This window comes from Buteo buteo, chromosome 4 (genome assembly GCF_964188355.1).
Source record: "Buteo buteo chromosome 4, bButBut1.hap1.1, whole genome shotgun sequence".
NCBI lineage: Eukaryota > Metazoa > Chordata > Aves > Accipitriformes > Accipitridae > Buteo > Buteo buteo.
Window position 1 is genome coordinate 50,313,549 of NC_134174.1, and position 25,752 is coordinate 50,339,300.

General features: G+C 43.2%; 1 protein-coding gene and 1 long non-coding RNA gene across 3 annotated transcripts; one reads left to right on the top strand and one right to left on the bottom strand.

The window, feature by feature from the left end:
* Positions 1-1,363: 1,363 nt before the first annotated feature.
* On the top strand, positions 1,364-15,245 carry FAS (Fas cell surface death receptor). 2 transcript variants are annotated; one of them, XM_075026014.1, is made up of 9 exons: positions 1,364-1,518; positions 8,620-8,785; positions 9,356-9,490; positions 11,509-11,620; positions 12,123-12,187; positions 12,558-12,629; positions 12,768-12,841; positions 13,336-13,360; positions 14,178-15,245. In XM_075026014.1, the coding sequence occupies exons 1-9, from the start codon at positions 1,489-1,491 to the stop codon at positions 14,591-14,593; spliced, it is 1,095 nt and encodes a 364-aa protein (XP_074882115.1). In that variant the 5' UTR covers positions 1,364-1,488; the 3' UTR covers positions 14,594-15,245. The 2 variants fall into 2 exon arrangements, with proteins under 2 accessions (XP_074882115.1, XP_074882116.1); XM_075026015.1 differs by lacking the exon at positions 12,558-12,629 and having other exon boundaries at positions 1,365-1,518.
* On the bottom strand, positions 4,685-18,449 carry LOC142030218 (uncharacterized). The gene is made up of 3 exons (XR_012650122.1): positions 15,568-18,449; positions 10,722-10,818; positions 4,685-6,817 (listed from the first exon to the last, which is right to left on the bottom strand). It is a non-coding gene; the product is annotated as an uncharacterized LOC142030218 (long non-coding RNA).
* Between the last annotated feature and the right edge of the window lie 7,303 nt (positions 18,450-25,752).

A 25,752-nucleotide genomic window follows, 5' to 3' on the forward strand; every position in this document is an offset into this window, starting at 1 on the left:
AGCAAGAAGCACACCAAGGTGTTACTGAACGCTAAGCGATGCCTGCTGAGGGTCCAGTCATGTCAGGTTTTGGTTTTAGGAAAAATAACAATCCCCCAAGTGATGAATTTGGAAACTGAGCTTTCTGCTGCAGCAGCCATCCAGATTCGGACAACGCTGCTCACAGTCCCTACTCCACCCCATCTGCACGCAAATTTCCGCTAAAATTAACAGCCTTGGGTAAACACTGATTTGGGTTTGCCCAGTAGGAACTACAGACGTGTAACACAGGCACTGCACCCAAGAGAGAAGCCTCTCGTTTGTCATACTTGGTACTGCCACTGGAAAGGCAAAAAGTTGGTTGTTAAAGGATACTCCAGAGGCAGCACCTCTAAAAATGTGTCAGCAGTACGTTTTGTTTTATCCGGAAGTGGTTAAAAAGCCTGAAATATTTAAAACAGCAGCTATTTTTTGATGATGTTATGAACCCAACTCATCTGTATGGCAGCTAAGAGCCATACAGGCAGAAAATCTGAAGGGTTTCTGAAAATCTGAGTCATAAGCCACTGAAAAATGGTGTTTAAAATGAAAACACCAGCTCAATTGCAACCAAGGTCTTCCAAGGCAACGGCATCATGTCAAAACCTGAAAGACCAAAACACGTATTGATAACTGACACCATCACCCTATTTCTAACGCGACAAAGGAGGCCAGACTACCAGCATCTCAAACCACTGAAAGCTTACAGGAAAAACACAAGGAGTGGCTGGAAATAGCCACGAAATAGAGGTCACAGGCTCGAGCAATCTTTTTGATAGGACGGCAAAAGGCAGTATCTTCTGGTGCAGTGAATTTAGCCTGTTCGGAATGACTGCTCCACCCCTACGGGTTCAGGCTCCCGGCCCCGGGCCTGTCCTTACCAAAACTGCCGAGTTGTGGAGTTTCTGCCCTCGGTGGGGAGGCAATTGCTCCCCCCAGCAGCTGAAGTGCACGAAGCAAACGCCTCATGCCCAGCCCAAAGTCTGTTAGCACTTCGCTTCATCGCCTCGGGGCCGCGCCTGGCATTCTCAACCTGCCAAGCGGGTGCCCCCACGCCCGTACAGCCCCGAGACCTAAGATGCCCGTGGGGAGCGTGGACACCCAAAAGGAGCCGGCGTGCCCTTGCCTCCCTTCCGCAGAGCGGAGCTCAGCGCGGAGAGCGCCGGACCGCCCGCCCCATGCCTGCGGGGTCATCATTCGGGGGCGGAAGCCCCCGCCCGCCGCCGGCTCCCGAAGCCGCGGGGCGGGGAAGGAGCGGCCCTGCCCGCTGCCGGCCCCTCCGCGGGCCCCCCTCGGCGCGGCGCCGGGCCGGGGCCGGGGCCGGGGCCGGGCCCGGGCCCGCCCCGTGTTTACCAACATGGGAGGAGCCGGGCGCGGGCAGGGTGCAGGGTGCAGGCTGCCGGCGGCCGCGGCGGGTCGGGCCGCTTTCGCTTTGCCGGAGGGTGCGGGACAGCGCTGGGCAGCGGCGGCATGGCCCGGGGACTCCTTCCCCTGCTTCCCGTAAGTGTCTGCCCGAGCGGGTGGGGGAGCGGAGCGGGGCGGGCGGCGGGGCCAGCCGGAGCCGGGCGGGGACGCGGGGTGCTGCGGCAGGCGGGGCCAGAAGCGCTGCCCGGCTTCGGGTCGCCGCCGGCCTCGGCGAACTTTTTTTCCCGAGATTTCAGGTAATTCATTTAGGCGATTTTTTTTTTTTTTTTGTCTCCCCTTAAAAAACCGCCACCTTCAATTTCAGGCACTTTATGATTTTACAGTCCCTTCTTAGGGTGCCAGGTGAAGGGAAGCGGGCCTTGTGGAAAAGCAGAAGGAAAGAATAGGGGAGATGGATGCAGGTGGCTGTCAGGGACACCAGGTCGTGTGCCATAGCTGGGGGCGACCCAGGGACAGCTGGTGTTGGCCTCGGTCCGCAGCCACCCAGAGCCGGCCAGAGGCGCCGGCGAGGCAGGTTCAGCATCCGCGTGTAGACAGGATGGTTAGATCTGTGGCTGGGTATCTGCCCGGGCAAAGACCCCGTTAGTGAAAGCCAGCTTGCACTGCACCTCGGGGATCTGTAACAAAGTGATCTGGTAAGGCAACATAAAAGGCAATACCTGTGGCAGAGGAGTTTTGAACCACTACCGACAGTGACCCAGGAAAAGCTGGAGCAATAGTCTGAGTCTGGTGGCATGAAGTGCAGCATTTACTGGAAGTAAGGGCAGGGCCTTCCTTACTTGCCTTAATCATGCCCTATGCACAGTACCAGCCTCTGCAGCTTCAGAGCTTAGGTCATGTGTCTAACTGTCATCAGAAAAGTTACCGTCACAAACACTCATTTTGAAGGGCTACTGCCAACAAGGAAGGTAAGGAAGTGTTTCAGTGTCTGCAGCACAGGGATCTCCACTGCTACAGGTACATTAGGCCAAAGAGCTGTAGTGGCAACAAGCTCCTGCACGGGAGACATAGGCACGGGCGGGCGCAGATGCACTGGCTCTGTCTACACGCTGGCACAGCTGCCCCGAGGCAGCCCTGCCCTGAGAGCCCAGAGGTAGGATAGTGGGGATTAGGCAGGTGGCAGTAAGCCCTGCTGCGTGGTAGAACCGTGACCCTCCTGGAAGTGTGGATGCAATATACATTGCTTACCCAACCCCAATTCTCACCTGTTTCGGAGAGAACTTACTGGAGTTCACATTCAAAATGTCTTCACGGTGCAGTTACAGTGCTAATGAATGCAGTTTGCTTTGAGGTTTGGCAGGTTAAAATCAGGTGTTAAGGTAAAAACTGCTCAAATTCTGATCTGATTTACTATATAGCAGGTAGTAAACTATTTAAAGTGATTCAGAGGGTTATATCCATGCCCCTGCACAAAGCACCAGAGCACAGTTAAATACAAAGAGGGGTGTTCATATGCTGATGGAAGTGTGTACTATCTATTCCTGTACAGGAGCAGCAAACAACTGGCAGAAATGTCAGTCTAGCTCAGTATCTTGGAATTATTCAGAATATAAATTAAGATTAAAAATTACTTTCTCTTATCACACTGCTCCCAGAGAATAAATATAATTTCTACTCCTATTTTCCACTTGTTTACAAATTTCAGTATCCGTTAGACTATAGCACTCCCACATACTTTCTGTTTTAAAAAAATTAGGGCTTTTTTTTTTTTATTAGCATGTTGTTCCACTATTTGTAAATCAGTAAACCTGGGCAGTATTTGACATACTGCTTTGAGTAAACCAGAACATTAAAGTAGTTTGTTGAATGAGACCTCAATTTTGCAAGGAGCTCTGTGTTGCACTAAAGTAGAAGCAGTTGCAGGGATAGTCATGCGAAATAGCAATGGCCTACGTAGTTAGAAAACATTTAACTTTACTGTGTAAAACAAGCCGCAAAACCACATACTACTCGGAGGCACACTCTAAAGTAATAGGCCATCTTAAGAGAGTGAAGTGTTACCTAAATATTTTGTAATTGTCTGATATGACTACAGAGCAGGCAGTTTTCTGGAAATTTAGAAGAGGTACCTTTGAAAACAGGACTCCTATGTTGCCACGCTGACCCTTCTTTCTCATTTCCCAGGCAACTAATGCACGCATTTAAATGTATATGTGTAAACAGCCATAAAGTCATGGGATGACCCAAGACAAGTGAAAACTATTAGGACCCCAATTCTGGAAACATTTGTCTGCTCACATTTCCACAATTAACTGCCTTTATCTTTGAAGCAACTCACTGAACAAAGAGAAAGTGCCAACAATAAAACTGTATTGTGTTACAAAAGGAAAAGGAAAGAGTTCCTAAATTTCTATGCTGTCCAGCTCTTATTCATGCTTAGCCGCAACATCATCAAAGTGAGGTGGGAGCTGTTAATATTGCTCCAACTCTCCCAAACTGTATGGTATTTATTAGGTGTTCACTAGTACAGTACTCCTAAAAGCCAAAAAACAAAACCCCAAACAAAATGACCAATGATACAACCCCCACCCCCCAATATATTACAATAATTTGCATGTGAGCCAGCTAAGATGTGAAATAGTAATGGATTGAATTTGGACAGCAACTGTTTTAAAACACTAGACAGCAACTGAAACGTCTTACTCTCACAGGCACTGAACACATGCAGCTCACTTGAAATTTAAGCAGCTCAGGATGCTTCTAGTTGTAAGGAAATACCAGCTCCCATTGCTGGGCTTCAGAAAATGAACCTGGATTCTTTTTGTCTTTCTCATAAAAGATTTTAGAACTCAAAATACTATTTTTAGTGGTTATTTTGGTGCTATCAACTTCTGCCTTGGGGGGGGGGGGGCAAAGAGATGGGGGAAAAATGATACTGGAGGTATTGGAAGCAGAAATTACTTACTATAGTAAAAGAATTGGAGTAGAGGATCCTCTTAACAAGCAGTGTGAAATTACTTAACCTTTGAAAAAACCATCCTTGCAGGGCTGATGCAAGGGAGATTAATTACATAGAAAACTGTATTGAATGGATGTAACTCTAGCAACCATTTGTAAAAAGTACCAGAAGCAAAAACTCAGAAAATGAGTTGAAGTTTTTCTCAGCTCCCACTAGGCAAAAAAGCAAGACCACACCACCCTCCCCCCCCCCCTTTTTAAACACTTAGCCCCCGATGAGCTCATGCATGTTGCCCCATGTAACAAACGTGGAGTGGAAGAAAAAGGCCACCAAGTTCTGAGGGCATCAGCCTTCTCATCTATAAGCATCTATGGATAAGAAATGGGAGAAGTGGTTTGCTAGAATGTATTATAAAGATAACAGGAGAAAGCAGAGACAATTTTTTTAAAAAATTAAAAGTTGTAAAGCTTTAAAAAGTCCTGTATGCAAATAACATGTTCACACACTTCCAAAGCTGAGGTTACATCCCCATAAGGTAGGGCTGCTGAAACTTTTCAGTTGAAGGAAGTGGACCCGTTGCAAAGAATACTCTGATGCAGGAAGGATTGGAAGCCTGAGAATCTCAAAATGACATGAGTTTTCAAAGAAACTAAAGTTCATGTTACTCTGCCTTCAGAACACAGATGAAAATAGGTTTTGTAAGTCTCCTTAGCAGATGCCTGTTGGTGAAAGCATTTTGGAGGACTCTGTAGGAGTGAAGGAGAGGGAGGAGGTAGAAAGCTTTCTTAAATGCCTGGGCAATGCAAAAAGAGAGAAACTAAAAAATTTGGGCTTGTGATTGTTTTTATGAATTCTGCTAAGGTTAGATATCCCTGATTTTATTCCTATTGACTGCTTAGTTGAATCTAAGTCTTAAGTTTAGATGACAACTATTTGTTAGGCTTAAGATGAGAAAGATAGAAGAGAGCCTCTGTGAGTCATTTTAGCCTGAAAACATACAACCGCTGTTTGAAAGTACGCATCATAAAAAAGCACCTAGCACCCCTGCCTGTGTAAAAGCCCCTAAAGTGCTTCCTTTCCACTATTAGCGCTCACTGATCAGTGGCAAGGAAAGCAATTAAGGTGTGCACAGGAAGCTAAATGACTATTGACTTTTTTTTTTTCCTATAAAACACACCAAAATTTTTATATAGCAAATGCATTGCTTTTAAGAGGGTGCAAATCCAGGAGGAGAAGAAAAGTTTGAAAAAATTAGGGTGTTGCTTTGAAAAATCTCCACGGTTTTCTCATTATTCCTTGTACTGGAAGGCAGTGTAAGACGTCCCTGTGAGCAGAACTGATGTAGGTGTTTGGTGCTGCTTAAATGTCAAATTCTGAGAAGTGATCCCCACTTCTCGTAAGTGTACCAGGAAGTTCATCACTGTGAGCGACAGTGGAGGGCTTCCATCAAAAAGCATTATATTTCTGTGGGTCCGTCGTCCCCCCCCACTGTATCAGCATAGCTCATTTGTATAAAAGCATAAGCAGGAGATGGAGAGGTTTGTTCACTTGAGGGAGGGCTGTGTCTGCACACACACTGTGATTGCAGGCATCCAGTAAACACACACACACACAAATCAGGTTAAGTGTTACTGTTAGTCATTTAGAAAGATGTTTCCTTCTTTCATTATATCTCATTTTCTGCACGACTCTCTGGACGTTTTCTTTCTTTCTTTGTGTGTGCTCTGTGCTTCACCCGTGCTCTTCAGTTTCCCTGCTGTGCCCAGGTACCGTTTGTGGGTGCGTTAGGGCTGTGGTAATCTTCTCTCTCCCTCTTCTCTTTACTGTTGCCCAGGGTCTTCCCCCCGCCAAAAAAAAAAAACAAACAAAAAGGCTTGACTTCTCCGGTCTAAAAAGGGGAGATCTGGGTGCCGAAATCGGGATGCAAGGCGTCCCTGTGGGTGCAGAGTTTCGCCGGGTGTGGCTGTGAGGGCAGGCGAGGCGGCGGGAGCGGGGCCCTCACAGCGGGGCGGGCGCCGCTGAGCCAGGGCAGGTTAGTCAGAGCATGGGCTGCGGTGGGGTTCAAGCGCGGCAGGGAGCAGGCTGAGTCACGGTTCCTCCGTCAGCGTGGGGAGGTGAAGGAGTCACTGCCCCACCAACTTCCTCTCGCCACGAGCGGTGTTTGCGCTGGCCCGCCACGTGCCCCAGCCGCGGCGCCTGCCTTCGGGACTGGAAGCCTTCTGGCACCATCAGCTTTCCTGGGGCGACCAAAGATCTACGGTGCCGCCTCAGGGCCTCCCCGCCCCGGCGACTGCCTCGCTTCCGGACCCTTCTGCTGGCCGAGGCCTCACGGCAGGCAGGCGGGTCGGGGCGTCACGATCCTCCAGCTCCCAGAGCCGTGGCAACGCACGTCCCCCAGTGTTGTCCTGTGGCCGTCCCCTCCCTCAGCCCAGTCCAACATGTGATAGAGGAGCGATGGAGGTACAGGTCTTCACCCTGCTTCGGGGAGAGCCAGACTAGACTGCACACACGTCCCCGACTACATTTTAGTAATCATTTTTCAATCAAACTTGCTATCCCAGTTTTTAGTAAGACAGTTCTCCCAGGCAAAAGGGAAACAAATCACACTAATTTGGCATATCCATTCGACAGCTTCTGGTAAGGCCTAACGCTAACTTTAGGCTTTTAACACCATTACACTGGGATTCGGAGAAGAGCACCCCCAAAGCTTTGGCAGCAAAGGAATTAATTTAATTTTAATTTTTAATTTTTAATTTTAATTTTTAATTTTAATTTATTTTAATTTGGTCCTGGATATTTGAAAGAGGTTAATTCTCAACCCTCGAGGTTCCACGGTGGGCGCCAGAAAGGACTGTCGTGGTTTCAGCCCGGCCGGTAACAGAGGACCACGCGGCCACTCGCTCACTCCTTCCGGCCCCTCCGGTGGGATGGGGGGAAGACGGAGGAGAGGAAAGAAAAAAAAAACCTGGAACCTCGAGGGCTGAGATAAAGGCAGTTTACTGGGACAACACAAAGGAATTACAACAACAACAACGGTACTAATGAACGAGTATACAAGAAGAGTGATGCACAGTGCAACTGCTCACCACCCGGGACCCGACGCTCCGCCACTTCCCCCACCGAAAGAAGAGACCACCCCCCGGCCCGCTCCCTATATATATACTGAGCCTGATGGCACATGGTATGGAATAGCTCCTCGGCTAGTTCAGGTCAGCTGCCCCGGCTATGCCCCCCACCTCCCAGGTTCCTGTAAAAATTAACTCTATCCCAGCTGAACCCAGGACACCTGCACAATAATATTTCTAGGAGGGAATCTAGTTCTCCAGCCAACAAGCATTACATAGTTCCATGTATATAGACATCTCATACTTAGTGCATGCAGAGTATATACACAAACCATTGCCAAGAAGGCAGCAAACTATAGCAGATCTACCCTTCTCATTTTCTTGCCTTACTCCTAACACAGAAAAAAAGAATGGTTTGGCCTCCAGTGCACAGTGCTTTCTTATTACCATGAAAAGAGGCAGGACAGTGACAGCTAGTAATGTTACTACTAGCAGGACAAAAATAAAAAAGCAAGCGCTATGCAATTTAACTTGACAGTGCATTCAAAGAAATTGATCAGGGTGTAAATTAATTTGAAAGGAGAGTGATACATCTTTCCAGAATATATAGGCATCATCTACTAAGAAGAAAAACAAATGAATTGGAAAACAAACTGAGAACAAGATCATTTTATAAATCAGGTATTTTTGGCCAAGATTAAAACATTAGATTTTTTTTTTTTCTTCAAAGATGCATTAACACTGTTCAGTTTGCAAGCAACAGTAGGATGGCAAGAAATTAAGAAAGATATAATTTGAATTTAGGAAGATCTGTATGGAAGATTATTATTAGTGGCTAAGAAAGGGCAGATTTAGGCCCAGTAATCTGAGGCAGAGAGAGGTCTTCCAGAAAATAATGAGAGTTCCGTTGCTTTGCACTATAATTAGTCATATGAGGTCATCTGTTACAACTCAGATGTATGGGCCTGTTCTAAAGCATTAATGTTCAAATGATCAGTACCTGTAGCGGCAGGGTTGATAGCATTAAATCTAATGTGTGTCCTCTTTGTCCATTAACTCTTCTGAAGTAATGAACAACTTTAATAAGGGGGTGAATATCAATATGTTTAGCAATAGAGTAACAGCACTGATTTAACTCTGTGTAGTAAAACACACCTACAGTCCTTGACAGTTTGTTGGGTTTTTTTATAACTTGCTGTTTTTCTCTCCTAGGTGGTTGTCTTAATTATTGAAACACAGTGCAAAAATGATACAGAAGCTCTAATACACAGACCGTACAATAAACTAATTACAAGGAGGATCATTGCTAAGAGGGAAATTAAGTGTAACCTGGATGAGTACAATTTAGGTGTTCAGTGTTGCAAGAAATGTGAACGTGGTAAGTATCATTTTAAGACTGTGTTGAAAAGTCATTAAGAGTGGAAACCACAACATGCACAATTGCTTTCTACTGGGATAGCTAAGCAGTATGCTGTGATTTCCTGGATGCAATGCTTCATTCTAGCTGTATCTTTCTATTACAGGACATCGGACACTTAAAAAGTATGTCTTGAGCTCAATACACCAATAATTTTTCACTATAGATAGTAGTTCTCACATAACATGCTTGTCACAAAAGAGCCAAGAACTACATACACATCTTTGAAAGAGGTTAAAAAAGTGCAAGCATAGGCTTTTGCCTACAATACTCCATATATTCATGGGTTTTCCGATTTTGCATGTACCGTTTTGCTTGAGTCCTAAATTGGAGGAAGAGGGGGGGATAATTCAACCTTATGTATACTACATTCCTGAAGACCATATACGTATGTGTAAAGAATATAGATTCTGTCCATATTTGTAAATCAAAAAAGTATTAAAGATTAAAAAGTCTGATATAGGTCTTAGAGCTGATGGCTTCTGTCCAAAGGTATTGCAAATCTTAATTCTTGTTTTTCTGTCTGTACAGGTTTTGTTAAAAATACCAGCTGCCCAACAGATGTTAGCAAAGACTGTGTTCCATGTAAAAATGGAAAGGAGTACATAGATCATGTCAATGATTTGGACAAGTGTTTGAGATGCTATTCATGTGACAGCATATTTGGTATGTCTATAGAAATAGGAATTCTAGCAGTGACTTTTTTTGATACAGGATTTGACTGAAAATTCTCCACAATCCCTGAATAGTGGGTAGCATGCAGATTAAAGTTTTTTAGTGGTAGTACATGGAAGAATTTATAACAAAGTCATAAGTTTATCCTCCAGTTCCCTTTCATCAAGCACAAAGTAGAAAGAAGAACAAGCTATGTTGGTCCATTATTTCCCCTTATATCTGCCTTTGCTCAGCCAAAGCAGTCCTTGCAAAGCAGACCTTATACAAACTGGTTAGAATCAAGGAAGAAAAGCACTCTCTCTTCTTCACCCTCTATTTAAAAGAAGGGTGTTGTAAGAAGCAGGGATGGGAGAATTCCCAATGGTTCCTTCTGTAGTCTTTCATGTCATTAATAATATTATTTAAAATTGCTAGAGCTGATAGAGTGATGTCTTTCATGCATTCAAGATGCTGTGTGGGATATAGGGTCAAATTATGAGACTGTGAGGCATGCCCTACTGGGTCAGACCAGTGGTCCGCCTACCCCAGTATTCTGCATTCAGCAGCAGAGGCAAGAGATGCTATTTAGAGAAAACACAAAACCATCTACTTCTGTGGTCTGTCCCCTGCAAAGTCTACCACCATCCACAGTTGCGGGAAAGGGTGTTAGAAGGTACATCTCTACCTAGTCATTTTAGTATCTATTTATGAGCCCTTTGTGCATGAACCTGCTGGGAGACACCAGGTTCCAGAAATTCACTACCTGTTGCATGAATACCCATCACAGATTTTTTTTTTTCTTCTTAAATCCATTAAGCTGATCTCCTACAAGTTCCACCAGGTGTCCTGTAGTTCTAGTATACTTGGGTTTACGGAATGATAGTTCTGCATTCCTTGTATCCAAAATCGAGCTTGGTGAGCGGAGAAACAGCTTTTAACTCCGATATGGTTGTACTCAGATCACCTGCTGGACTATCAATCTTTAGTACTTTTCCCTTCCTGCAACACCTCCACATGCATAGAAAATTTTCCACTCATTAGCTACTATAATAAGCATTTTTGGATGGGTAATGAAGTTGAGTACAACAAAACAATTCAGTATTTTGTACAGTACCACAAAGGAAACTATTAGTTAAACTGAATGGGGAAAAAAGGGTAATGGGATGACTAGTCACATTATCCCGTGGACAATAATGTAGTTGAAGAGAAGTCAGTAGAAAACATTAGGCAGGAGGAAAATTACCACTGAAGTTCCACAAGAACCATTCTTAGCATCATTCCGGTTTAATATTTCCATGACTGGCTTCAGCACTGGTTTCACAGTAGAGCTTCATCAAATTCTGAAAGATAACAGGGTTTCCCATTACAGCAGGGCACTGAATGTGGTAACTCAAAAATTCATTTCAAGTCCTCCTATATGCCTATGAAAATAGCTTTCATAGTAGGTAGATACTTAGAGTAATTTTTAATGCAGAAATAATATTTCATAGATGGAGATAGCTTCATCATATACACTGAGTATAGGAGAAAATTAATTCACTTGTTTTGATACTTAAGCAGGGAATATGTTAGCTAAAAAGAGGCAGTGGAATTCCTCACCACTGGAGGTCCTCAAGAAGAGATAAAACTTGTTGTCTGTTAGGGAGAGTAAAGACCCCGTCTCTGACATCAAGCAGGGAGATGGGCTACATGATCTTCCAAGTTTCCTTCTGGCCTTACACTTCTGAATGGGAAAAAGAAGCTGACAACATTTGGCAGTGCTAAATGACTCCTCTTCTAGCAAGTACTTTATGGCGTGATCAGTTGTTTGAGGGCTTGGCCAGCAGAGGTCTCTTTGTCATCTCCATATTTCCAGTACTCCAGGAGCAGGGCTCCTTGTAAAAGCTATGTTGTTGTGAAAATTAAGCCTCACCAGTGCCAGCAGTGGTAGAGCTAAAAGCACGTAAGTCTCAGGACAAGACCATGTGAGCAGAGACTTGCTTTTAAGGCCTACTTTTTCAAACTAACAAACTTTAAGAAATTTATTTTAGGTTTGGAGGTTGCAAAAAACTGTACCCCAGCACAGAACACAGAATGCACCTGTGCAAAGGACCATTTTTGCAATTCTTCTGTGCCATGTAGGCATTGTGATCCATGTACCATGTAAGTTTATGCCTTCATCCTTAAGTATGAAATTTTTAATATCGTATGTTATCACACTTTTTTCCAGACAGTTTCAAGACAGAGGCTAACGTAACGTATAACCTGAGGGAAAACATACTAGTTTTCCTTTGCACTTAGCTTGTTGAGCTGACTTAGCTCAGTCAACTTAACTTGCATCCGTGCAGGCTTTCCAAAGGCATGCAGAAAAACTTGTATACATCCACCACATCTGTATATACTTTTCAAAAAATGTAATGAAGTATCTGAGCTTTCTTGTTGTCTTTGTGTGATCTGTTACATCTAGAAAACCATTTCCACACCTTTTTCCACTCTCATACCTTTCCATACCATTTTCATACCTATTAAATTCCAAACTCCAACATCTTGATATATGAAATATTTAGCTGATAAAAAATGTTAGAAGATTTTGATTTGCTCTCTCGACAGAGTTTATAAAGAGAGAAACAAATCCCATAATAATTTTTGTTCATGTTTTCTGCAGATGTAAAAGTGGCGTAATTGAAAAACAATGTACTTCAACTTCAGACACTGTGTGTGGAACGAGAGGTACTGTTTTAAAATCTAGCATGGTCTAGCATCTGCTGTATTTTTAGTGGCTATTGCAATTGCACTGTCCTACACAATGGCCCATAGTGATTCCTGACAGCTAAGGGCATCATATCTACTGGCCCTGTACAGAACTGCAGAGCATGATTGCTCTTTTCCCTTGATCACTGTGCAGATGTAGGAACTATTACTCCTTTTCTAGGGGAGACTCACAATAGGTAAGACTTTAACAGAGGTAGCTTCTGCCATTAGGAGACAATGAAAAAGCTTTTATTGTCTGACACAATCTTGTTTAAAATTTAGTGTGATGCTGTATTGCATTTCTTGACTTAACTTTCATGTAACGTTTCTAATGTTCCAACATAAACAGGACCACTTTGGTTGGCCATTGCTTTGATAATTGCGTTAGCACTACTAGCAATAGCTGGAGCAACATTCTGGTGTAAGTGATTCCCTATTCCTTATTCCTATCATACTCTGAATAAGATATTCAGCTGCTTAATTAGGTGTAATTTTATATTATTGGAGTCCAGAGGAGTGATACACTGTCCTGGATTTTAAAAATGCTTTTTTGTTTCAGACAGGAGAAAACAGAAGGGTCGTACTAGCAAGGAGAACCTAGGTGAAGTAGTCCCCAAAGCAGAGGCTTCTTATGTAAGTATTGTTGCTTAGATCACAAAAAACTCCGCTTCATGCAAGGAACTTTGTTCCAGTTAAATTACACTGGGACTCCCCAAGCATGTGCATGCCTGTCTTCTATGACATTAACAAAGTAAATTTCACCATGAAGACTCTTTGGGGAGAAGTAAGAGATACCTTGTATCTTCAGGATTTGTTGACACGTTTCCTAAGTTACATGACCAAGATCAAAGCTTCATAAATCATCAGGCCTCCACTGACCCAGGGTACCTGTCCCCATGCATACTTATTGGCCGTATCAATTGTGAAGTGATTCCCCAAGCTTACCCAAGTCAAAAGAGGTCTGTCTGTCCAATCCGATTCCCTCACTCTTAAAACAGGGGAATCATGGAGAATACTAAATGAAAATTACAGAAGTCAAGCGTCATGAAATGTGTTTATCCCATTATACAAGGTTGGTATTTTACAATACTTTTTTCTACTCATTTCTCTCTTGCTTCTCTTTTCAGGAGAATGTACCTCTCATATACACAGGTAAGAGACAAGTACTTTCTCAAAATTCAGTAGAAGGAAAAAAAATATAGACCTGTAAATCCTACACTAGAAAAAGGGTATTTTTGTGTAGACTTTGCCACTGCCTAGAACTGTCATTCTAGCACAACAGTGAACACTTATTAAAGAAATGCCAGTTCACGTTGTGCTTATCAAGGCATTTAGTGGTATCATGAAAGTTTTGCCTCAAGAGGAATTTCTGTCTTACAGGAAGCAATTACTAGTTGACAACAGGTGAATTTCTGTTCTGCATGTGGTACAGACACTAGCAGGCAGCAAGCTGGGTTTCTAGAATCATGGATAATTATGATAATGGAGTAGTCCCACACCCAGCAGTGGGATCACAGAAACACAAACCTACCTTATGTTCAAGGGCAAATCCACAGTAGTAACACACAATAGCAAAAGACCATAAGCTCCAAGGCTGTATCACAACAAAAGACCTGTCCTGTTCCAGGACCTTTCCCAACATTATTTTGAGCAAAACAGGTACCTGAAGGATGACCAGACTTTAATGATAGAGGACAGAGTAGGTTACAGAGGGAACTGAGATTCTATTTCAAGTGGTAGAAAGCAATATGGATGCAACCTCAAATACTTGAATTACCTAGCATTTGGTAGGAACATGTGGAAGCAGACCCGCTGTATATTGTAAAAAAATCACACATAAAACATATTGAGTCATGAATACCTGAAACTTAATCTATTTTGGATAGGAAAAGTATCAACTCTGAGCACAGGTGATAAAAAACAGTAAGATAAAAGTGCGAAGAGCATTAATTTCCCTTTATGCTTCTAGATGTTGACCTGAGCAGCCATGTTGCTGGTATTGTGGAGGAGATGACGCTCCAAGAAGTCAAGACATTTGTTCGTAATCACAAAGTACCAGAACCTGTCATAGATCAAACTGTTCGGGATTATTTTAGCGATACATCTGAACAGAAGATTAAGCTATTTCAAGTCTGGTATCAAAGGCATGGGATAAAAGGAGCCTATGGAACCCTAATAAGCAGTCTGAGAGACTTTAAAATGTGCACTGCAGCTGATAAAATTGAGGAAAAACTGAAGGCAGCTGTTTCCAGCTGTCAGGAAGGGGGACAGTCTTACAATGATGACACTGAGCAAAGCAAAACCTGCACTCAGGAATGTAGAAACTCTTCCAATGGTACTGCTGAACTAAGTAAAACCTATTCTGGTAGTTTGGAAGAGACATAGCACAGAGTCATTTGAAACTTATTTCTGACCGAACTAGTATTTTTATAATAATATAAATAACAAAGCTTTTAAATGCCATTTTCATTGGCAGTTCTGACTGATTCAAAGAAGTTTTAATATGAATGAGGAATAATTATAATTTTTATAGCAGTATCTTTCCTTTAAAAAGAGTTTTAGCTTTTTTGTTGTTGTTAAGTGGGAAGAGAAGTTTTATGGCTCATTTACAAAAAGGTACAATATATGAGTCCAGCTATAGGATTCACTACAAGAAGAAAAGTAGTCATTATTTGAAGAAAAGGTTTACTCTATATGTATGGTCCTGCATTACTTAATCAAAGTAGTGTTTTGCATACATTAAAATTGTGGGATGTTGCATTTTTCAAAGTGAAAACTCTGGTGTTAAGAGTCTATGAAGTGTACCAGGAAGAAGACTTGAACAACAACAACAAATATATATATAATATATACCTAATTAATTTTGAATATAGGTGTTACTGTGTAATTAAATTCTACTCTGTTATAAATGGGATTTCTCTCTTGTATAAAAGCACCTTTGTGTGTGTACAGTTCTGTGTGTGTATATATGTGCAAGTTTTCTATGCAAAAGCTCCCAGTGCTAAGTAAAAATTATTATTTCCCTTGTTCTCCACAATGATTGCAAGCCTTTTCTAATGTTAAAACCCTTCAAAGAAGCAGCAGCTGAAGCAGCACAGCAGAACCATGATTTTTGGAAGGCCATCTGCAGAAGCTATTAAGTCCTCACAAGCAAGTGTGCAACACTAGCTTTTCTAATGCAGGAACCGATACAATGAAAACATCATTGTCCTTAAAAAAAAATAATGCACATAGTGGATGACTTCTGTCTTTCATTCTTATCATGCAACCTATAGATGTCATGTTTAGGTTTTCTTTTACTCAGGTTAGTAAATCGCAAAAAGGGAGATCACTCTCCTGAAAAAAAAAACCCACCTTACCTTTCTTCCATCACAGGACTCAGCTCCTAAATTCAAAGGACCAGTAGCGCTGGCTGCTTTGCAGCAAGGCTTTTCCCACTTACGCACCTGTTTATGCAAAGACTCACAAAATCTTTCAACAGAAGAGGAAACTTAAGTGGAAAGGTTTGATTTTTCCAGGTCATGCAGTAAGCAGGGTGACTTTCTTCTCTAGCTGCCATCAGTTCCCTAGAGAGACTCTCCAGCCAGTGTCAAGACTCAGCCAAAACATGAGGAGACCTGCCCGGGCTTGTTGCCACCTGCCAGCCAGGGTGTACCCCTGTGTGGGATCGGTTCCAATTGCTGCCACCTGGCCCCAGGGGTGTGGAAAGAGCAGGGCAGGTCTGGCAGCAGGGTGCCAGGCACCCACAGCTGTGTGGGGTTGCTCCCAAAGGTCATGTTGCTAGAAGTGAGGTATCTGGGAGGGCAGTGTGTGGCCCTTGAAAACAGCTAGAAATCTGTGTATGGCATTAAGCAGGAGTCTGAAAGGAAAGGCAGGGCTTAGATTAGCTTCAAAAACTAAGCCTTTCATAGACTTGACCCGTCGAAGGTCTGAAGGACACACGGCATGTTTTGTTCCTAAGCCCAGGCCCAATTTAGGCTGTGCAGTTCTTCCCCAGGTCTCAAGCACCACATAGATGTTAAGTGATCAGAAAAACCTTCCACCCCACTTTGGAGCCTCTCACCTCTAACCTTTTTGCATTTTCTAAGCATCTAATCAATCAGCTTACCACTACTATACTGCAAAAATTGCCACACTGTGATGCTTTTCAAAGGAAAACCTTGAGGCGGCTGTAGCTGGATGGTTTAATAGCCATGCACCGGAGTTGTGCACCTATGGACTGATTAAGGCACAGCACTGTATAACTGACTTGTGTCAGTGCTATCCATGTACAGATCTGACGTGCTGTGGCAGTGTGTTGCTCATTGCCATGTTTTGGCTAGGCTCCACATATATAGAAGAATAAAATGTCTGCCTTTCAGAAAAGTAGCGTGGCAGTGGTGGTGGCTATGCCATCTTTCCTAGGTTACAGTTATGCAGAAGCACAGCCAAGACAGGAAGAAAGGAAAGCTCCACGTTCTCACAAGCCCTGGTAGACAGGCTGCTCCCTGTACCATGTCCCACACAGGAAGGCATAAATGTAGTTTAAAGGTATGTTGCCAGGTGCTTGGCTTAAACTTTGGCTTTTCTTGGCTTCCAGCTTTATCTCTCAGAGTGAGGCATCTGGCCACTAGAAACTAAGGTTGTACACCTCTCAGGGATTCGGTGGGTTAGTTAGTATAACTGATCTGAACTAGGCAGATCATAACATGGAGGCACCAAACCTCATAAATTTGTGGCAGTGAAACAGAATGTGACATTTTTTTCATCACACTGGAATCCCCCAACCTTAGTATAATGGGGATGGTTAAAAATAAAAAAAGTCCCTGAGCAATGAGTCATATTCTCCTTAGGAGATGTCTGCAAGGCTGAACCCAGGCTGCCATTAATTCTAGTGGTTAGCATACATCATATTTTTTTTCTTAACTTGAACACTGTGCATCAAAGAAGAGGATTGATTATATTGTGCAGTTGGTTTTCCAAAGGAGTGCGTATGTGTCTACATTGCAGTCAGCAGAGCAGCGTAGAGCTATCAGATTGAGCTTAACAGGAACAGGGACCAGAAGTGATGTAGTTCTGCAGACCCACAGTAGCACACCCAGCTTTCCATTGCCTCCTGCTTCTGGCCTCATTTTCAAATCAGGGCTGCACAGGAAAATCATACCAAGCAGGTTATATTAGCACTGTTTCATCTTTTGCTCCCACCTTTCATTCTCAGAAGGAAAGTCCATGCAGACTCTTGTGCTGATAAGCAAGACGACTGCCACCACCTTAGCTGCTCACTGAAATACAGTTCTGATATCTTTATGCTCTGCACCTCGCACACTTGCCATGACCAGCCTCTTTCTCCCAAACAACAAGGCTGTGTTGTGAGTAGGGTAAAGTAACTTTTCTCAGCATTAGGTAGGGGAAAAGAATAAAAAAGAAAAAAAGAAAGCAACAGAAATTACTTTGAAAACAGAAACTCTCCTGTTTTATGGAAACCCAGCATCAGAAAAGCAAGTGGAAACTGAAACAGAAACTTGCCCAGGGAATGACTTAGCACATTTTGGAATGCAGATTACAAAGGGGAAGGTCCCTTTTCAGGAAGCTGAAACTTTGCAAAACACTTGCATTTGTTATTTAATAGGAAAACCTGAACAATTGTTATTTAAAAATAAGAATAGAAGAACAGGAACATAGAAATAAAAGGCCAGAAGGATGATCTTACTTCAGTCCCCTGCAAACCGAAAGTGACCACACGAGCAAAGGGTCTGTTCAGAAATTCCACCAGCTGTTTTGCGGTGCGCACCCACCCCATCTGCTCACCCACGCTGCAAGCTGTAGTATAGTTCCTGCTACCCCGCAAGCAAACCAAACACCTGCGAGAAGACAGAAACAAGACCACTGTATCAGTGTGGCACTAGTAGAAAGCAGGAGCGGTTCAAGACAGCTCCAGTATGCAGTATTGCTGCAATATGAAATGAATTATTTTTAAAGTTATCCTGCAGGCTGCCAGTTCTTGAAAAGACGTGGCTGAGAAACAAAGTGCTGAGTACAAAGAGTCTGAAATGTTTCTGTACAGATAGCATGACAAGCATATTAAAGTGTGAGAGAGCCGTAGGCTTGTTTCCTGTACAGAGTAAAGTAAAATGATGCAAACAAATTTTTGAGAAGAACTGTATTGGGAAAAGCCTTGGAGTTGCTACAGTTTTCTTGTTTTGAGGGAAGATACAACCTCAAAACTCACATTCCTCTCTTACTGTTTGTCAGTACTTTGATTTTGGACTTGAAAGGGAAGCTTGCATTCCTACTATCCCACTGCTAGCAAGAGGAAAAATGCCCACCATGTGCATCTAGCCTCTAGTATGGAGCTGCGGTTGAGAATTACGAGGGATGTGGGAACAATCACAAGATTTAACGTACAGTCAGTGTTTTCTGGATAGCTTTTCGATGGTTTTAGTTCAAGTTCCTTTCCAAACCTTTTAAGGCAGACAGAATGCTAGGGGGCCCTTTCCCATAGCTTTCTTTACACAGAGATCTCTCACTCCCCCAATCAACCAGCAGCTGTGACAAAGTGCTATCTTCATAGCAGGCAACCTAGCAGGGAATCAGCAAAAAATGGCTGTGATCGCAGGGATGCTGAAAAGAGGGTCCTGAACAAACACAGGGGAGGAGTTAGTGATGGAAAGCACTGGCAGGAGAGGCCCGAAGGTGCAGTCCTTGGAGGGACAGTACTCAGCCTCCCGTGCCCTGGGGGCATGCAGCACACGGAGGTCACTGACCCTGCCTCCCATACATCTTCCAGCAGTGGTGTCCATACCACTGGCTGCCCCCATATGTGTGTCATTGGGATATGAACAAGAAATGATAGTACCCAGGTTCATTTCCTGCATATTTATCCTACAGTCACTAATGGGATTGATAGGTTTTCCAGATTATCAGTATCTGAAGATTTACATTCTCTTTCTTGGTCTTTTCCTGGTCCTTCCTTCATCCCATATGAAGGTCCCTCCCCCGACATACCTCTGGGATAGCTGAAGCTGCAGGGAACATTTTACACCACTCCTCAAATTGCTCTGATGCATAGTCAGGCTTCTGGCAAGCCAGCCCCCGTCCCCGCTGGGGCTGGCTGTGCCCTGGCACCTCCGCTCTTCTGGGTGGGGACCGCAGTTGTCACTGCAGTTCGTAGGGAAAGATGGCCGTGATCTGGGCTGATCTCAGAGCGTTTTGAGGTTCAAGGTCTGTCTCTAAGACGTGAGGACGACACCTGTACTTTGGGGCACAGAGGGGCAACTAAGTTTATACCAGGCAGTGCCCCCTCATTTATCCAAGAATGGGTAGCGGTCGCTAAATGATTGAGTATTTTGGAACCTCTCAGTCAAATCTCTTCAGATTTAAATTTCTTCAACTTGTTTAAACTTCACACAACCACCCCGGGGGGCGCGGGGGGGTCGTTCCTGGGGGGAGAAGGCAGCTACCAGCCAGTGCCTGCCTCACGGTCGGTCGGTCGGTCGGTCACAGAAGGCAGGCACCAGGCGCTGCAGGCTGCCTTTCCCTGCCCCTGCTCAGCAGGGGGCACCCTGGGTCCGCGCAGGCCCACGCGTGTCCCATCCTCCCGGTCCCCGTGCACACCCCCGGGCTGGCTCGGCGAGGACCGACAGCCTGCAAGAGCTCCGTCCCCGCCGCGCCTCCCCTCGCTCCTTCCCAGGCCCGCCGGCTGCCTCGCTCTCTGGGGGACGTGTTATCCTCACAGGGAAAGGACATTTTACACCCGAGCTCGCACACGAAGCAAGCAGCGGACTGGCTATGAGGGGAAGGCACAAAGCCTTGCCCTGGTAGAGCTGAGCCGGTCCCAACTCCAGCTTTACATGCCATCCCTCATGTTCCACAAGGCTTAAAATGACACCTACAACATCATAGAAGGGGGTGTGACAGCTTTTGTGACGCTCCTCAGGTTTGAGGATGAGCACAGCCTGGCTCTCTTCAACCAGCCCTAGGATTAGGCAGCTCAGGAAAGTCCCACGCTGCAATGCCAAACTGCTGCAGCACAGCGGATGACTTGGCATCACCAGTTTTAAGTTTAATACCACATAGAAAAAACTCTGTCATAACAAAACATTTCGGCTGCAAACTCAGCACTCCGAATTGGCACTGTTACTGAAGTACGTGCAGCATTACCTGTGCCAACATGAATATGCATTGCAGTAAAGTCTTAATAAATGTTCACATATAAAATAAAACAGTTGAGAATTAGACATTCGCTTGATCGTTACTTATGCAACTGCCAAGATACCAGTCAAAGGTAGGCGTTAGCAGTGGCTGAGAAAGTTGAGGAAAGACAGGATGGTTGTCCTGAAATTTGGCCCTCTGAAGGGTAGTCTTTGTATCACCATAATGAAGTGAAAAAGCAACTGGTGAAGATGGGGGAGGAGAAGGGGTGGGTGGTGACAGAGGCTTTCTGGAGGAACTGGGTTATGAATAATATCCTTAATTGCTACAACATGCTATTGTAAATGATCTTGTCTTCTTTCTCTTCCAGGCTTTTAAGTTAGCCTATCATTTTAAATGACTACAGAGTAAATGCAGTTTTTACTTCTGTTCTAGCTATAGAAATGTTGGGAATAACCACCTCAGAAAGCTTGCTGCCAAGATTTTTTTTTAATCTTACAAAATCTATGGCTGTTGCTTCCATCAGAAAAACTGGAACGACTATGAGTGCTTGAAAATATATAATCCTGTACCATGAGACATCAGGGCTTGCAAAGTACTCCATGTATTATGCTTTTTGTTAGCTCTATTTATCTATCTTTAGCAAACAGCAAATCAGCAACTAGCTCTGCAAGGTACACATCTCCTTTACTGAGATGTCTCTCCTGAGAAAGCACCTTATTGTAGGGGCTTTATTCAGATCTCCCTACAGCACTCAAAAGCCTTTCCCTGACATCAGGCACACTGGTGTAAAGAACTTCCAAAGAGCAGCCCATAAAGATGCTATAAGGAAAGTAATGAGCAATGTTACTCAGTACAACTTAAATAATAGGTTACATGGTCAGGTCTCTTAGGCACCCTTTAGGCGGCCTGGGTTAAGTGGTTTGTTGAACAGTTACACTAACATGTGCTTCCAAGAATTCCTGAGTTGTGGCCCCACTGCAAGGTACTTGGGGCTCAATGCCTATGGACTGCAGGACAGAGTTACCTTTACCTGGTGACCCAGGGAGTATACACTGCAGGGGGGATCCAAGGAGATGCATAGAAAATTCACAGGGTTATTTGTCCTCACATCATTGCTTGTCTTTACAACTCTAAGACTCAATTAACCTGCTGTCAGTGCAACAGTTTAGGCTCTCTTTTTATTTGTAAATGAAAACAGATGAATAAATTCATGAGCTGGAATTTGGGGGCTGGACACAAGATAAAAGCTCTGTTCTGTTTAAGGGCTGGAGTCAAACAGTCTTTCAGAGACCTGCTTCCTCCTCCCTCGTCCAAAGGGATTCCTACATACATCACAATAAAAATGCACAGATCCTCCAAGAAATGCTGTTTTCAACATCCCCTAACTCATCCAAGTCCAAACCAACTACCAACAGAACGTGCAAAAGCATTTCTCAGAAAGAAATGTTTTACTACTTTCTTCTCTCAGCTGTGGACCTATTCCAAGAAAAGATAGTCATGTATTCATTTTTTACTTAAATGGAGGAAATGGTTCTTCCAAATGTGACTGAAAATATTGTTGGTCAAATTAAATCAATACATTATGTTTGGACAGCAACCAGGTCCAGAAAATTTCAGCAAAGAAAAGAAAGCCTTAGAAGCTGTAAGTAGGTCAAAATAGGACTTCAGGTGAAATCCTGCTCTACTTGAATCCAAGTTAGCAATTGGGATCAAAGAGGCAAACTGTTATCACTAGAAAGCGAGAAGAGTTTTTCTTTTCTAGGCAGCATTCCACCTGCGGATCTAATCAGTCATGAGCTTATACTCACTACCTAACAAATCTGGCCAGACTTACAGACAACCTTTGTATAGATAAGACTATAGGGAAGTCCATGACAGAGCCAAAAAGCAAAGCAGACTTTTTAAATCTAAAAATACTAGAACAGGTTTCTTGGAGCTGAAGGCATGACTTAAAATGGTATGATGCCTACCTCTTTCGTGTCTTGCCACACTATCAAACACAGAAATGCAAGTCAGATGTTCTTCCTCCTTCTTCCACTCTAACCCCATACTGATTGGCACAGTAAATGTGAACATTCACATGAGATGTGGCAGAACCTGGCTGGAATCCCCTTCTCTGCTCTGGAGCAGAAAATTGCATGCAAGCCTCTCGCCTCCCAGAAGCAGGAGTCTGGGGTATTTGAGGACAGCTTTTTCCTGAAAACTCTTGCTGAAGCTGTTCCACTATGTGTAATTAAACTTCCATTACCATGTAAGTTTGCCCCCCTCTCTCTGTTCCAGGGGATGCCTAAACTATTAGGTTATTCACATTAGTTATCTAGTGGACCTCATGCCCCAGGAAAGGCAGCCAAGGAGTCGTCCAGTTTGTGAACCCAACTAACGCACAGGGGCTCAGCAGCTCAGCACTGAGAACTCACTTGTAGACAGTGGCATTTACTGAGATATTAGGTACTTAAATTCTTCTGTGAGACTAATTTGGGTTAGATTGCAGGAGGTAGCAAGAGCAAATAACATGCTGTGAAGGCAATGTTACACTATAAATTTTTTTACTTTGTCACACTACACTGTCCTTTGGGATTTTTTTTTTTAATTCTTTTTTTCCTAATAAGGTATCTGGGAGTTTCTTCTTTGAGAATACAGTACTGTTTATGATATCAAACAGGAAATTGAGTCTTCTAGCTAAGGTGAAACCCAGGAATTTTTCCCATTGAACAATAGACTCCAGAGAGAGTTCCTATTTAAAAAGAAATGGCTGGAAATTCCAGCCACCTTAAAATAGATGCACGTAGTCCTTCTGCTTTAAAAGCTACTGGTTACTTTTTGAGACTCATTAGACTAGAAGGGACTTTGAAAGGTCATTTACTCTAGTCCTTTGCCCTGAGGCAGGATTAACTAAAATGTTTTTATCCTATCTCAGAGATGGAGACTCCAAAACTCTCTAGGTAATTCATACTGATGCTTCACAATCTCTACTCTTAAAAACTTTGTCTTAATATCAAAATGAACCGTTGATTTGTTTTCAGTCCTCTACATCTTGCCATACGCACTATGGCATAGAGAAAAGATTGATCCCTTCCTTTTTGCAATAGCCTTTTACGTACTTGAACGTCATTATCATGCATCCCATCTCATCTTTTTTGCTCCTTTAAGCTACACAGCACCAGTTTGTTCAGCCTTTCATTGAAGGGCACATCTTCTCACAATGACAAGCACACAAAAATGAAAAGAACATTTTTTTCTGCATGATCACATTAGCATGATTAAGCATGCTAACTCAGTTACCCTTGAATTTCCCTTTGGTTATCTATCTTTGAAACTTGCTAATTAGTCCCCAAAGTAGGAGTGTATTTTTAGATGCATACATTTCTGTGTAGATTGCAATCCAGAATTAAACAAGTAGGGAATTCTGACTCTCCCTCATGTGGCAGTATATATGCTTAGGGGTATATAATGTCTAATCCAGGATTCTTTTTGAAAATCTTATGTTCAAAAAATTTCAGTCTAGTTCTGCTAAATCTCTCGTATTCATTACCACCTCAGCAAAGGAAGCAGAATTTATGCAGTTAGTACTTTAGTTCCACAAATAGTTGGCAAAAATATAATGGCTGAAATGAATTTCCTTGGCCCCTAACCAGGCACCTTTTGCAAGTGTGAAGGTATTTTACACATGACCAAGTTTGCGGTCACAACCAGACCTTGGCCTATTCTGGCTCTTTTTCACATATCCTCTAAATATTGCTCTGTGACAAGCCCCATGGGGTTGGGCGCTGTACAAAATCATTGGGTATTACAATGCTTTGGATTTCATTTCCAGGGGAAACATTGCTTTCATCAGGATGAAGTCTGTATTCACCTACTTTAGATATATGATCTAAAAGAGCTCTGTGCATCTGTTTCCTTTATTCTGCTGTCACGCTAAAGGTCTGCTGAGGAATTCTGTCTTTCCTGCCTCATCCTTATTGTAATAAGGCCACAAACATGCAGTTTATTTCTTTTAATGGATGGCTTTTTCTCTTATTGTCTCAGGTCCTAAATGCATTTCTTAACTTTTATGGAATCATTAAATCACTGGAAATGTTAGGAGTTATGACTTTAAAATTACAAGAATGAGATGTTAACATTTTGTGCTAACCAGAGTCCCTTAACCCCTGCCCTTGTGGTGACAGCTTTGCTGCTTTACACATACTCTCAATATTTAGTTACAAGATACAGCCAGAGCATTACCAGAAAAATTAGTTGTGACTTGTCTAAAATCAGTTCTTTCCCGGAATTGTCTTCAAACTTTAATTTCAACATTACTTTTATGCTCTTTGTGACTGAAGCTCTTTCTGAATCGCTGTAATGACTTTCTGAATCATTATAATTAATCAGCTCCTCCTCCGCTGTTGGGACATTGCAGGCAGTCAAAAAAGGTGCCAACTCGTTCTTTTAAGACATAACTCCTGGTGCACCCTACCTCAGCTGCTGTCCCCACAGGGTAGCCAACACACCATGCTCCACCATATATCATTACTCTGCTGGCAACAACGCAGCAACAGTAGTTACAGACAACAGTAATAAAAAAGACAGAAGAACAAATGAAATAAACACAAATATCTTTAGATTAAAAATTAAAGTTTTTTCTTGAGGACCAGTAACAAATGGTCAATCTCCTAGGAAAGGACCCCTTCCCTAAACACACAAATTCAGGCACTGTTGTTCAAAGCGGTTTTCAGATGTGTGTAGATAGGAACTCCAGCAAGAACGCTGCTCAATGCCAGAGGAAACTCTTTTTAAAATACTTTATCACTGAAATAAAATCTTAATCTAAATTAGATAATTGGATATCAATAATGCTAAACATATTAAACTAAGCAAGGTAAATAAGTACTTCTATCCCTAACTCAAAGGCATCACTTCGTATATAGTTATATTCTAAATGGGTTATGAGAGCACATGCGATAATCTAGATGAACAAAATAAAGGTGGTGGCTACTAGGAAACAGGCATTGTGTACCCTAAAACTCACATATTCATGTATCCTGCATGCCATCCATTACTGGTGGGATTCCTTTCACGTCAGGGGTTTGTCAACATTGTTGGTGTATTGATTACACAACTAAGACCCTACAGATGTAATTATCTTGTGGTCTCTCTCTGCCCTGAAGAACACCAGTTGTCAGCTGACACTAGTGAACCAGTTTGTTCCCAGTATAACTTTGGATTCCAAATAATTTTTGGAGCTTGAACCTAGTGTGGTGCGTTGACCCTGGCTGGACGCCAGGTGTCCACCAAAGCCATTCTATCACTCCCCCTCCTCAGCTGGACAGGGGAGAGAAAAATATAACAAAGAGCCTGTGGGTCGAGATAAGGACAGGAGAGATCACTCACCAACTACCGTCACGGGCAAAACAGACTCAGGTTGGGGAAAA

Bases quoted from the DNA above. Each gene is read 5' to 3' on its own strand.
- FAS (XM_075026014.1), top strand. From the start codon at position 1,489: ATGGCCCGGGGACTCCTTCCCCTGCTTCCC. The intron at 12,842-13,335 runs GTAAGTATTGTT...TTCTCTTTTCAG, and splicing joins CCAAAGCAGAGGCTTCTTAT to GAGAATGTACCTCTCATATA. The intron at 13,361-14,177 runs GTAAGAGACAAG...TTATGCTTCTAG, and splicing joins TGTACCTCTCATATACACAG to ATGTTGACCTGAGCAGCCAT.